At 35.4% G+C, this 13403-nt stretch overlaps 2 protein-coding genes across 3 annotated transcripts in view; one reads left to right on the forward strand and one right to left on the reverse strand.

The window, feature by feature from the left end:
* Positions 1–13403, reverse strand: part of LOC112568573 — a 170877-nt gene that overhangs the window by 10253 nt on the left and 147221 nt on the right. The gene's annotated exons all lie outside the window — the stretch shown is intronic.
* LOC112567433 lies at positions 458–11430 on the forward strand. Of its 2 annotated transcripts, XM_025244120.1 has the most exons (11): positions 458–545; positions 2410–2530; positions 3545–3739; positions 4056–4115; positions 5545–5589; positions 5816–5920; positions 6234–6261; positions 7713–7778; positions 8155–8202; positions 8575–8695; positions 8783–11430. In XM_025244120.1, exons 2-11 carry the CDS (start codon positions 2419–2421, stop codon positions 8879–8881), a joined length of 879 nt encoding a protein of 292 aa, XP_025099905.1. In that variant the 5' UTR covers positions 458–545; positions 2410–2418; the 3' UTR covers positions 8882–11430. The 2 variants fall into 2 exon arrangements, with proteins under 2 accessions (XP_025099905.1, XP_025099904.1); XM_025244119.1 differs by having other exon boundaries at positions 8575–11430.

The following is a 13403-nucleotide window of genomic DNA, read 5'->3' on the forward strand; positions in this document are numbered from 1 at the left end:
TAAAGAACAAAATATTTTAGTAACTATACCCATCTTATTCATGGCACTTGTTCCTTTTTTTCAAGCCAGAGAATAGACTCAAAGATGGCGGCTAAATGCGTTCTTGCCTTTAAGAAAATAATTTATTTAAACATTGTTTATACCAATCCTGGAGGTGTATTGTATACACAGATAATGTCACCAGGCTGGAAAAAAAGCTTATATACGCACAGTTAACAAATGCAAAATGAAATTAAAGCACCTATGTAAGTCTTTGATTAGAATTATAATTCTTCTATATTTGACACATCAATGTTGAAACACATGTGAGATTAGATAGAGTGGCACATAAACGTATTGTCATTCAATGACAATCATCGCTGGACATCACACATCTCTTCTCGCCATGTATGAAGTTACGTCCCTTTTACTCGCGCTCAATGGTTTCCGGAAGGCGCTGCTGCTAGTCACGTCATGTGGCTGATGTTGATTAGGTTTTTACAACGGCCTAGGCCCGATTTCATAGCAGCAGTTCGCGAAGATTTGTACGCAGCTGTTCAGACAAAGTAAGTCGCTAGTAAATATATATCACTAAGTTATCTGTTAATAGTAACGATCTGTTAATAATGATTAATAAATTTTAAATATAATTTTCTATTATTATTGCATTTACATCTTTACGAATTTTACATTTCTGCGTTATGCTAGATAACCCGGTGATAAGTACCTTCAGAATAATTTCAAACTAACGCAAGAGAGAAAGATAAGGGTTGAAGGGAGGGCGGAGTCCTAGATTTGTCAGGGTATATTCTTCGTAAAACTGATTTTACTCATGGTAAATATTCTCTAGTTCTAACGTGTTGTATCGGAAAATGCATATGTGTGCAATTATCTACACTTGACCTTTATCCGCTGGTGTCCTTCAAACAGGCTTAGGCCTAAAAGCAGGTTTTACAGAAATAATTTACAGGGCCGGTTCATTTTGGCTTTTTTGGTAGTAAAATAAAGTGAAAGATTGTAAGCGTATGTTACCGATAATTTACAAATCGGGAAGTAGGTCAAACGTGAGAAATTAACAAAAATTTATTTACGCAATATGAACAAACATAGAGTACAAAGCATATATATATATTACAACATACATTAGAATATAAATCTTAATTGCTGTATTTTTTTTCTTGTTTTTGGTTGTTTGAGTATGAATCCATGATGAATTATGTCACTGAGTATTAACTGAACCTTTGTCGTCTTTTAAACATAACGAATACCTGATTGGTCGACTGTGTTCTCTCTCTCTCTCGTTTGTTAAAGGGAAGTAATCTAAAATAGAACAACTCCTAAAGGTTACAGTAGTTGCCTACCTTATGTATTCATTTACGTACAGAGCGATGTGTTCTACGATGCTACCCCTATGTCGCACATATCTGTGAACGTATGTTGAAGACTAATAGAATACTTCACTGGTGATATTTTCCGAATCGAGCCCGCGATCGCAACGGTTATTCTGTTCTCTGTTTGTAGCATCTGCTTACATGCCTGGCTGATTTGCTCTTTTTGTCAGATATTATCAAGGTTAATTTTAGTTAACCCGTTGATATATTTTCGATAAACTTATATTTACATTGCTGATATAAATATATGTTGAAGGAGAGCGCAAAGGCGCATTAAAGTAATGTAGTAATACTTATTTCGAGTCATTCAAATGTGAACAAAACTCAAGTTCGTTCTTCTTAACTAACATTATAAAGTAAATGGATACCAAAAAGATTTATGATCTCAACTTTTTAAACACTAACGCAGATACTATTTCCCCTGCACATTTCACCTGACTGCTGACAGGCCCGTTCTTAGCCCCCGCGGGGCCCGAGGCAAAGGGCATGTGCGGGGCCCTCACGCCACGGCTGACTACACTTCCATATGCCTAGTTACCATATCAATCAAAAGCGCGGGGCCCTAGGCAGATGCCTCGTCCGCCTGCCCCTAAGCACGGCCCTGACTGCTGACAACAATGAACTGTATTCCCATTACCATTAGTTGACAAACTAATGCATAGTAGCTAAAAATTAAACAAGAAAATTTTGTAGGAATCTAAGTTCGACCTTGGTCCAGTCGTTCGATGCCCAAACAAACTGTTGGCATTCGTGACTAAAAACTTATTTTAATTATGCATATGCATATACTTACTTCATTTAACAAATAATTTAAAAAGCTGCGGTAACAAGATAATTATGGATAGGAATAACGCAAACAATTAATTCACAGTTAATCCACTAATGAGGTTTTCATTTCTTAATCAGTAACAAGCTTTAGCGAATTTATACCAAAGATTACACCAATGCGAGCAGTGAAAATGGGAGAAAAAAAACAAAATATTTTATGCTCATGGTCATTTATGTATCTCTGAATAGCCGTGTGTCTCATGTTTTGCAGACACAAAAAATGGCGTGCAGTTTTCAAGACTGTGAACCAAACCAGCTCAGATTTACGTTTCCCGAAGGTGGATACAACAAAAATTTCAAACTCATCTTCTGTCCTGATCAGGGAACGCAAAGTAATTACTATAATGACTGTCTGTCCATTGGTCTGTTTGTCTTTTCGCTTGCCTTGCCTACCTGTCTTGCTATCTAATTCTCTAAATCTCTACAATCTAGTTTGTCATCTTTGCCCATTCTTTTATTTTTATTTTGATGAGACGTGAAAGTAGTTAAGTATGGTGATAAGATTTTAATGCTTATCTGTTACATGCAGCACTAGTTACATGACAACACTTCTTATATCGACGGTTTTTTGTGTGTTTATTTTGTGTTTTTTTTTTTTTTTTTTGCTTTTTGATGCCAAGACAATCTTAAAGAATTAAATGCAGTCAGACTCGAGATTAGCGGCAAAAGTCGTTAACTATTATAAAATATGTTCTGTAACTGAGGAAAAATCTGAATGCTTCAAGTAGTGCTTTTTACACAAAGTTTCTTATTGCATTTAAAACGTTTTTTTCTTAAAGCAGATGTCAAAACAGAAATAATAAATTGTAGGAGATATGTGCACTTTTGTATTTGCATTGCTTTCTTAAAGCTGATACAGGTATAAATAGTTGGGCGCTTGTCGCCAAAACAAAGAGGATAGAGTGCTTGGGGCTAAAGATTAAGTGTTGGACACAATTTTCTTTGTTTGTACTTTAAACCTGATTACAGGTCAACTGCTTTACCGGGATATTTCATTAATTGCTGACTTGTCGTATGGCCATTAGTAGTAGTCTCTGATAATATTACAATTGCTTTAACAGTGACTTGAGGGCCAACTGGAACTGCATCTTTTTCGATTTCGCTTCTTAGGACCTAAATATTCTAAGAAGATATACTACTTTCAACTTCTAAAATAATACACGATTTTACAGGAAACATATTTTACATATTTTGGGTTAATTTTAACTGCAAAACGAAAGTGTTTTCCAATTAAGGAACCGGATTGTTTTAGTCATTTATTTGTTCATTTATTTGTCTAGTACTTAACTCAAATTATTTTATAGCCACAGCTGTTATTTATTTTTAATGTAAAAAATGTTTTACAGCAAGCATTATCAGATTCAAATGGTCAGATTCCTACAAGTGTGACATCGAAGACGGATACGGAATTAAATTTCTATCTGATAATGAAGCCCTGATCACATTACCTGAGGACCTCAATGATATACCTGGAAGTCTCAAGTACCAATTCTCAGGCCAGCAAGTAATCAGCCCAGTAGGATGCTCATGGCCAGTGACAGGTAAAGCACTCAGAAGTTTGTCGTTTTGTCTTTCTCTAGACGGAGATGTGGTGATGTCTCTTTGGTACCCAACAATTCACACTCATCAGCTGCTGTAGACTTGCATTCTGAAATAGTAAAATATCCATAAAATATTACCTAAATTCATCAGTTGTCTTCTTTGAGAACATCTGACTAGCACAAAAGTCGCTTAAATAAAAATTGTGATTGTGTTCTATTTTAACACATTATTTCATCTCGCAAATCTCATAGTTTTGGGTTATGTTTAGTACTAAATATTTTTATACTTCATTGTTTTTTTGTGAATCTCTTCCAGAAAACCACATGGGTGGTAACACTGTTGAGCCTCAAGGTGTCACCAATTTGTTACAAAGTGGTAAGTAGTGATTTAAAGATATTATGAGAAATAACAGGGACATGTAGATTACATATCACCTCTTATTTATTGTAAGGATTACCTGCAAAAGAGTCTCATTAAATAAAATAGTAATTACCTTTCATGCTAATAATTTTAGCTGTTTAAAAATATATCTTAGAAACTTGTTATTAAAAAACACAGCAAGAAGTAGTCAAGCAAAATGGTTTGAGTAAACATATCTTTTTAAGGCTTTTTAAGCAAATTCAGGTTCATTAAAAAAATGTTAATAAACTTTCATAAAATGCTTAATGAGTCTTGATAAGGAAGTTATTTGTCATGCAGCTGCCATGTTTTAAATATATTTTGGTAAGATCTGCAAGCAGTCTTGACCCTTAAACACACATTGCTACAAACTTTTTCTTTGCAAACAGAGGATTTTATTCGAGTTGTAGAAAGACAAGTACAGAGGTGGTTATGCGTGAAGTCTTAAATGTGATTACCTTGCTAGTAAAACACTATACACCCCTGTGGGACCCCGGGGTATGCTTGCCTAGCAAGCATTGTAAGAATAGGGTCCCTGCCATCCAGCCAGGCAAGTCGTAAGAGGCGACTAAGGTTGACACCTCACCTAGAGGTAAAATAGGTTGTGGTAGGGCTAACAACCCCACCATGTAAAAAAAAGCATGTTACAGAAACCAAAACCAGAGAACTCGTCACAGATGGCGGAGGTAATGAAGCACACCAGGAGACTGGACTAATGACGGACGACAGCCAAACCCGAAAGGGAGCTGGCGCCCCGACAGCGGATTTACTGAAGCCGAGGCAAAAGTTGAGGGTGGGGTTATTTGTTATGCAGCTGCCATGTTTTAAATATACTTTGGTAAGATCTGCAAGCAGTCTTGACCCTTAAACACACATTGCTACAAACTTTTCTTGGCAAACAGAGGATTTTATTCGAGTTGTAGAAAGACAAGTACAGAGAAGGTGGTTATGCGTGAAGTTTTAAATGTGATTACCTTGCTAGTAAAACACTATACATACAGTATATACGTTGTTTACATACATACGAAATCATATAAGTATGTTTTACTATTTTCAAGAATTTAGTATGAATTACAAATTATCTGCTCAAAAATTTCTGCGCGTAAAATGTTTTTCTATTGTTTCCACATGTGACAAGAAGTGCTTTTCTAGAGACTTGGAATTCTAAAACATCAAAATTCGTCTCTATTTTTTTAGCTCAAGATAGCATAAATTAAGGATCATTTCCAATGCAAAGTTCTTTGGAATTTTTGCATTTGCTTTTATAGCTGCACAGTGGCTTATTGTTAGCAAGATTTAAAAGGTTTTCCTGATTTTATAAGTAGACTATTGATGTGTTGATACTTTGTTGCATCTGTGAGCTGAATAAGAACAAAATGATAAGGATAATTTTTTTTGCCTTTAGCACCTGAACCGCTTCTTCCGATGTCAGATGATTCCGGGAAAGGAGGCAAGTAGTTTACAATAAAATTGACATTTCTTTTATTGTGTTTTACAAATTTTTGTGCACGCCCTACCAACTGGTATTTTGAGTTTATGTGCAAAATATAGAAATTCGGTAAAGGACTACATTAAACAAAACATTTTCTTGCAGTCGCTTACTATAAAAGTGTTTTCAAATGCTGTTGATTGGTTACTGACATCCAACTTAAATAAAACTATTTTCGTTCATGCAGATACCAACCTTGGAATAGTTATTGGTTGTATTTCTGGAGCTGTTCTCATCGTCCTCACCATTCTCCTCATCATCTTTCTGTTCAGAAGATACAAGCATAAGCAAAGTAAAAAGCAAATTTTATCAGTTACAGTAAAAATATAATAACAGAGCAATATCGAAAATAAAAATCTAGCTAAAGAATATAAAATATTAAAGAAAATACACATTTTGATCAGTGATGAAATTGCACCTGAAATCTTTTGTTAGTATTCGTTTGTTTGTTTTTTTTTTAACAAACTTTATTATTTTTACAAGCAGGTTATTTTTCTGTCCTTTTACCAGTTATTAAGAAAATGGTAAAAATGGTACACTTTATATTAGTAGCAATATCTGACACGTTACTACATTAAAAACACGCTTACATTTGTCTTCCTCAGGTCCTTCCTGTTCAGAGGAACCTAACATGTAAGTAGAATATTATAGCTGGTTTTCAAACAAAAACTGTTTTCTTTACTGCTTTACCCGAGGGATAGTTTTCGAGGCACAGAATGTGATTTACAGAGAAATAACAGAAGGGAAGAAGAGTTAGAGTAGAAACCTAATTGGATCAACAACCGCGAGACTTCATTTTATCGCAACATAAACTACATCCCCTAATACCTCAACTGTAATATCTAAAAGCGTTTAAACATAGATTTCAAGTTGGTGGCATTTTCAGCAGTGAGTGAATGAACGAATATTTTTCTGTGAGTTTCTTGGTTTTGTTCTGTTGTGATTCTTATGTGAGGAACTAATAGATACGTCCACACTATTGACCTCGTGAATTCGGTCCAATCATTGTACCTGGCCCAGACTTCAACCTTACAGTTGAGCACATCGCGGACACATACAACCGAGCGACGACTTCATCAGTCGACCAGCAAGTATTTCAGATCGGGGATTTCAACCGCTGTGATGTCAGTAAGCTGCTTCCGTCTCCATCAATACGTCACATGTCCCACCCGCCTCGACAGATGTTTTGGTAATGTGCGAGATGCTTATGTTTCCAAGTTCCGCCCACCGCTTCACAGATCAGACCACAACATAGTTCACATGCTACCCACATACAGACAGCTCCTTAAGCACGAACAGCCAACAAAAGTGTATTAGGACCTGGACATTTGAAGCAGTTGAGAGGCTTATGGGCTGCCTTAAGGCCACCGATTGGGATTTGTTCTTCATTAGTTGTGGAGCCAAGGTGGACTGTCTGGCAGACACTATCACACCTTATATCGCCTTCTGTAAAGAATCTGTCATCACTACCAAGAAGACCTACAGCTGTCCGAATAACAAACCATGTCTGAGTAACGAGCTGAAACACTGTCTCGATGAAAAGAAGATAACTTTTATGCAGGGAGAGAAACGGAAAGTGAAAGAAAATAGAAGGAGTTCAGAGCAAAGGCAAAACACCCAAAGTTGGATACAGAAAGAGGGTACAAAAGCAACTTATCGAGGGCAACGCTAAGGAAGCATGGATGGGCCTAAACACCGTGATGGATAGAGAAAAAAGAAACAAAGAGTAAAGTGTGTTCACCCACTCACGTTTGATGTGTAATGTAATGAAGTGTAATGTCTTTTTCTTATCAAACTGACTATAGCTTGATCGCATGTCCCAAGTAACTTACTCTCAAATGTATTTGTTTCTTTTAGAAAGGCAGCTATTACCATAACATACGAAAGTGGTAAAACAATATGACTGATAACAGGATTTTTACATTTTAAAATATGCGTTACAGTAACTGAATGATTAAACAGTTATTCATTGGTATGTAGAACTACTTCTAAATCCCCTTTAGTTCACATCATAATTATCATGTATTTTGGACTCCTTTTCATCACTTAATTTCATATCGTGCAAAATTATCGTATTTTTATAGGAATGAAAGCCCTGTGTTAGGACACGTAAACAACATAATGGTGGAAAATGAACAGAACACCACCAGGTAAATATATGCACGTGTCTTTATTTACTGTTATTAACTGTCGTCATTCAAAAACTTTCTTTTCGACGAATGACAAGATTAAAATACAAGGACATATGTAAACAAAGGAAGCGTGGCTGAAAACTCTTTTAGACAGCTCATCCAGCGATTAAAAGAAATTATAATCTATCAGAAAGTAAAACAAAAAGTAGGGACCCTGGACAATGTTTTAAAATAGTATTAATGTTCATTCGAGACGACTTGAGAGCTTCTAAATAAAAACATGTTCATTTATATAGTAAATCTGTACACTCATGTTTCCTTAGTTGACTCTAGGGCAAGTAATAGCTTTTCTATTTCATCTTGTGTTACGTTTACTTGCTGTTATTATTTGCAGGAAGGAAACAGATGTCAGTGACATAGATGAGAAGGAGCCATTTCTTTGGTATGTAAACAAAGAGTTAAATTGATGATTGCATGGCCATATATAACCATACCTATATTATATCTCTTTACTGTTTGGTATGAATGGTCACCTAAAGCGATTGTTTGAAAATAAACTTATAGGGCATTTAATCGTAACACTTGACCTCTTTTTTTAAATAGCCGGTAATGAGTACAAGCTTCTTTCTAAGAATGTATTATTCTGAAATTGTGATGCAAAGTGCTTGCGCACTTGTAGTTTACTCCTGTGTAGTCTCCTATTACAGCACAAACCATGATATCATTCTTAGCTCAAACTGTTTCGTGCCCATTCCATATTTTTCACTCAAAGCAATGATTCATTTGAGGCTTTGATTGTGGTTTTTGTTTGCAGGAATGAGCAAGAATCAAATGAAAAAAATGCCTGTAACAAGGGTTCAGAGAAGAAAAGCAGTGATGGGGAATCAGATAACACAAAGAACGATGAAGGTTTTGAGGAAAAGGGAAGCGATGAGAAGAAAAGCAGTGATAAGGAATCAGATAAAACAAAGAACGATGAAGGTTTTGAGGAAAAGGGAAGCGATGAGGAAAAGGGAAGTGATGAAAAAAGCAGTGACTGCGACACTGATGAAAATAACAGCGATGAGGGCTTCGAGGAAAAAAGTGGGAGCTCGAAGCTTGGAGGAGAGAAACATGGATGAATCGATGTACTTGATAAAAGCAGCTCATTATTCATCTTCTGCAAACGACTTTTTATCGGAGTGTATTATCATTTACTTACATCTCACAAAGCACGCCGTTACACTCGGAGACAGGCGGGAGGAAGTGCTGGCAAGACCTGCACCGGGAACTTTTTATAATAATGGAAAACTAAAAACGTGGCCTTATCTTTGGATTTTGTTATCCAGCAGGCAGTCACTTTTTGCATTGATGTTATCATTCAAATTTTCCCATTTGTTCTTATATCTTAGACAAAATTTTAGCTATTTACACTTTAATTTTGTCGGATATATCCATGTAAACAAATACTTTAAAAAACTGCCAACAATGTGTCTCGAGCTCCCTTACACCAAGGGATTATATGTGCTACTGTGTTGTGTGCGTCCCTCTGATGGATCGCTACCTTGCCGCGGTCAGAGGGCTTACATGTCTCTACACCTCAACCTTTGCAGACTGGGAAACAAACCCACTCTTAAAGGTTGAGAGTAGAGACCAAACTAAGAGCGATCCTCTAGCCCTGGCAATTCACGGTGGTTGGTCCATGGACGACCAGTGGCAATGAAGTTAACTACATCACTGACTTTCAGACTATCCAGTGAAACAATTAACTATGAAAAAATCATTCAGAAGTAGAATAGTTTAACTATGTATATCAAATGTTCATTAACCAACCACAAAAAACAAGAAAAAGACTTAAGACTTAGGCAAACTAAGAATGCCATGATTTAACTGAAACAAGGAAAAACAAAACACAAATTATTGCCACTGGTTGAAATATTGAAGAGATTAAGATGTGAGCCATATTAGAACTTCTCCGGATGTCAAAATATCGTAAACTTCCCAATTCCGTCTCGGCCAAACTTAATTACTACAAATGACATGAATAAAATAATATCCCCGAAACACAGTAAAAGCAAAAGTGTTTTCAAAAGTCGTAATGAGCATTAAAATTTTGAAATGGATGGAATAATAATTGTTTTACTTAACTTAGCTAAAAATCACAACAAACAGTTCATTAGTACGTATTACTTACTCTGTATAATGTTTCGGATTTTTTTTTTTTTTGTGTGTGTGTGTCAAGTTTTTGCCCATGGCTTCTTTAGGTTTGTCTTTCCACAGTAGAATGAACCTGTTGCTTATTTTTTAATCTTTTCTACATGGTCCCCAGTGGGATCAAATGAATGCCAGTCACTTAAAATTACATCACACCTGTATGGTTTATTTCTATGCTTTTGGTATCCTGACTGGACTGACCGTTATGTCAGGCGGAACAAAACATTTTTGAAAAAGTTTGATTAGTTCGAAGATCAGCGCAAGCTTTATTATCACCAGCTTTTTCCCCGATGTCTTTTGAATACGTACTGATGGTTAAAGTTGTAATTATAAACTGACTTGAAAGAAATACTTACAGTAACTTGCTATATTTTACGGTAGGTCATTTTATTAATAAACCATGGGTAGAAACTTGAACACTGCGCCACAATGCAGTAGCATTACTTAGTCCACGTTGCAATAGAACATGAGACACACTGTTGGCAATTTTTAAGGATTTGAGCATTTATCCGGAATGATGAGTTCATCAAAATGTTAATTATGAGTCAGTTTGCAGACAGGTATACTTCTAGGATTTTTGGTATATTTGGAAAAATCTGGGAAATGTGAACAGATTGTTTTTGAACTATAAAAGTCGCTTTTTCTTTTTTTGTTCCTTTTCCGTTTTCTTTAACACTTGATTATAGTTTTTTGTCCGACATTTCTATTCGTAGTCTTCAGCACTGATGTTCCCTTTAACGCTGAAACACAAAGCCAACCTTCGGGAAATCAAACATAAGGCGTGACTCGAAAATAGATATCTAGATTTATATAATTGTTGTTGTCATGATTGCATTAGTTTTGCACTTGTTTTATGGAAATAAAAGCACATTGTGTTGTTTGCCTAGATGTAACTTTAACACAAATAATACAACTGTTTATTTCAATTTTGAAACAACTAATACATTGTTTATTTCAATTTCAGCACATCTAATAAAGTTGTTTATTTCACTTTTAGCATAACTAATGAAATCATTTATTTCAATTTCAGAAAAGTAAACATGAATGCCTTTATCTATCCAAATGTTGACTAGGATGCCTATTTTAATATATAGTAGTTAAAATATGATGTTTGCAAACATTGAACTACGTAGTTAGTTATAGGTTTAGTTAGTATTTATAATATATATATAGTGTAAAGTATTTAGTGTCGACTAGCTACATAGGTTTTGCAAACTTGACTAGATAGCAGTCTTTACCAATATTGTAAATAACTGCCATTCTGTTTGTTACATCTGGATTGACCCACACCCACTTAGCCTTTATTCTTTAGAGATTTAGGGATTTTTTCAGCCTTTTGTCTTGTCTAGAGAAGACCAGGAACTGGGGCGTGGAAAACTTCCATTGGCGTCAAACAAGCCTTTGTTTCAAAAGCAAATAAATATTGTTTTTGGTGTTGTGCAATATAACCTAGTATATACTTTTTTACTATTTTATTTAAAAAAAACCACTTGGATTGCAAAGGTGATATGCTGAATATTTGTAAATTGCCATAGGCTCATTATTACATAATGCTATTGCATACATTATATTGTGTACATTGTATTTATTGAATTCATTGTCTGTATTGATTCTAAATAAAAACTAGTTAATTCTAGTCGGATGCTCAACATCTACTACAACTGTAACTGCTTTCACAAATTCTATAGTTTTATAGGGATTTTTTCTTGAAATGTAATAATCCAAGAGAAGGATGTTAAAGTGGAATAAAGTGTGACGAGTTACATTTCTTGAAATTTTAATTTTCTGAAGAATAAAGAACATTTAAAAAAATATGTTTTTCCTTGTGGACTGCTGGGAATGATTTAATATCGCATTGTCACCGGAAAGGAATAATTAGGCAAACTTTCAGACCTCTAGGACAATGGGAAGTGGGTGATCAATTAAAAATTCAAAGCAGAGTGTGTAAAAACCTGTTTAAATTGTTTTAATAAAATAACGACAATATGAGATTGGAATAAGCAGAGAGAAGTTAAAATTCAAATCCCATTTCTGTAACATAAATATCTTCCTGTGAAAAGCGACGTTTGTGACAGGCGAGCATTACTAGAGGTCTGATTTTGGTAAACAAGATGGTTAGCCAAGAAAAGCTGATGTGGACAGGCGAAAACGTTCAAGGGGACAATGTTCGTTATTTACTAAAACTACAGTATACCTAAATAAATACATTGATGATAACATCATATCTATCTTAATAAATCTGCGCTGGCTTAGCATTTTGTATGAAGTAGACTGGTGTCCAGGTTGGTCACCAATCATTACTAATGAGTGCATGCTAGAGAAAAGAATGTATGTGGTTTTGTGCGTGTGATTGCATGTTTGTGCCCATGAATTCAAGTGACAAGCAAGATGGGAGACTGACTCCGTTGCTACCGCAAGACCTCAGCAGTGGCGGGCTGGGTGGCCATCGACTTCAAAGACAATATAATCATCCCTAATTTGTAAGATGGTAAGAAGAAGAAGTAGTGAAAATGCAAGATAAAATTCCACCGCGTGAGAGTTACGAATATTTTTTACCTTCCGGGTACTGTCTCGACCGGTAGACAATGAATATTTCTCAAGCCACCAACAATTATATGTTTATTTTACAGCTTTAATGAGATACTTCGTGTAATCACCCCACCCTGCTAAGTAAGTGTACTACAACATAGAGACATTCATAATTTACATATAAACATATAAGACATACAGAATGAATGTTACACTGATGCCTGTCAGTGGGTGGAGTGTGTGTATGCATGTATAAATAATAATCTTATCACAGGCTTATAAATGCCCTCTTTGTCCTTGATGTTAAGTGTCCGTAAAGTTTGCACAAAGAAATAAACACTTTATACTTCCTTCTCACACAGAACAAATCCTCTGTTGTATGAGAAATATGATTATACAGACCAGGCTCTTATTTCACTAGAAGAAAGCAAGCCAGTTCTTCACGGAACATCTGTCACGGAAAATTAAAATCTTCCTGACTGTCTCTCTGTCGTCTTAGATGTCTCAGTAGACCACATTCTTATTTGTAGAGGAAAACTATCTCCTGCTCTAAGAAAGTTCAATCGTTTATTCATTCACTTATCCTCCTTATTTGATAAAAAAAATCCTTGGCTAGCTCTAGTTTTAGTTTCGTGGTGTTAGTCGGATAGTAGGAGTAACAGCGTTAATAAAGAATGAAACCATGATAAAGTTTTACTATTTTTTTTGGTGTAACATATGTGCATGTGTACAAAAGCTTGCATGTTAGACCGACAGATAAGTAGAGATCAGTAAAGAAAAGACACAGATGAACTGAGAAAATATAAGGATAAGAGATTTTATATTTTTTAGTAACACACACACAGTATATCACACTTTAAGATTTCTGTAATTTATGCTTAACAATTACAGTATTTCAGGCTAGATTTTTAGGTTACGTGT

Source organism: Pomacea canaliculata, linkage group LG7, assembly GCF_003073045.1.
Source record: "Pomacea canaliculata isolate SZHN2017 linkage group LG7, ASM307304v1, whole genome shotgun sequence".
Lineage (NCBI taxonomy): Eukaryota > Metazoa > Mollusca > Gastropoda > Architaenioglossa > Ampullariidae > Pomacea > Pomacea canaliculata.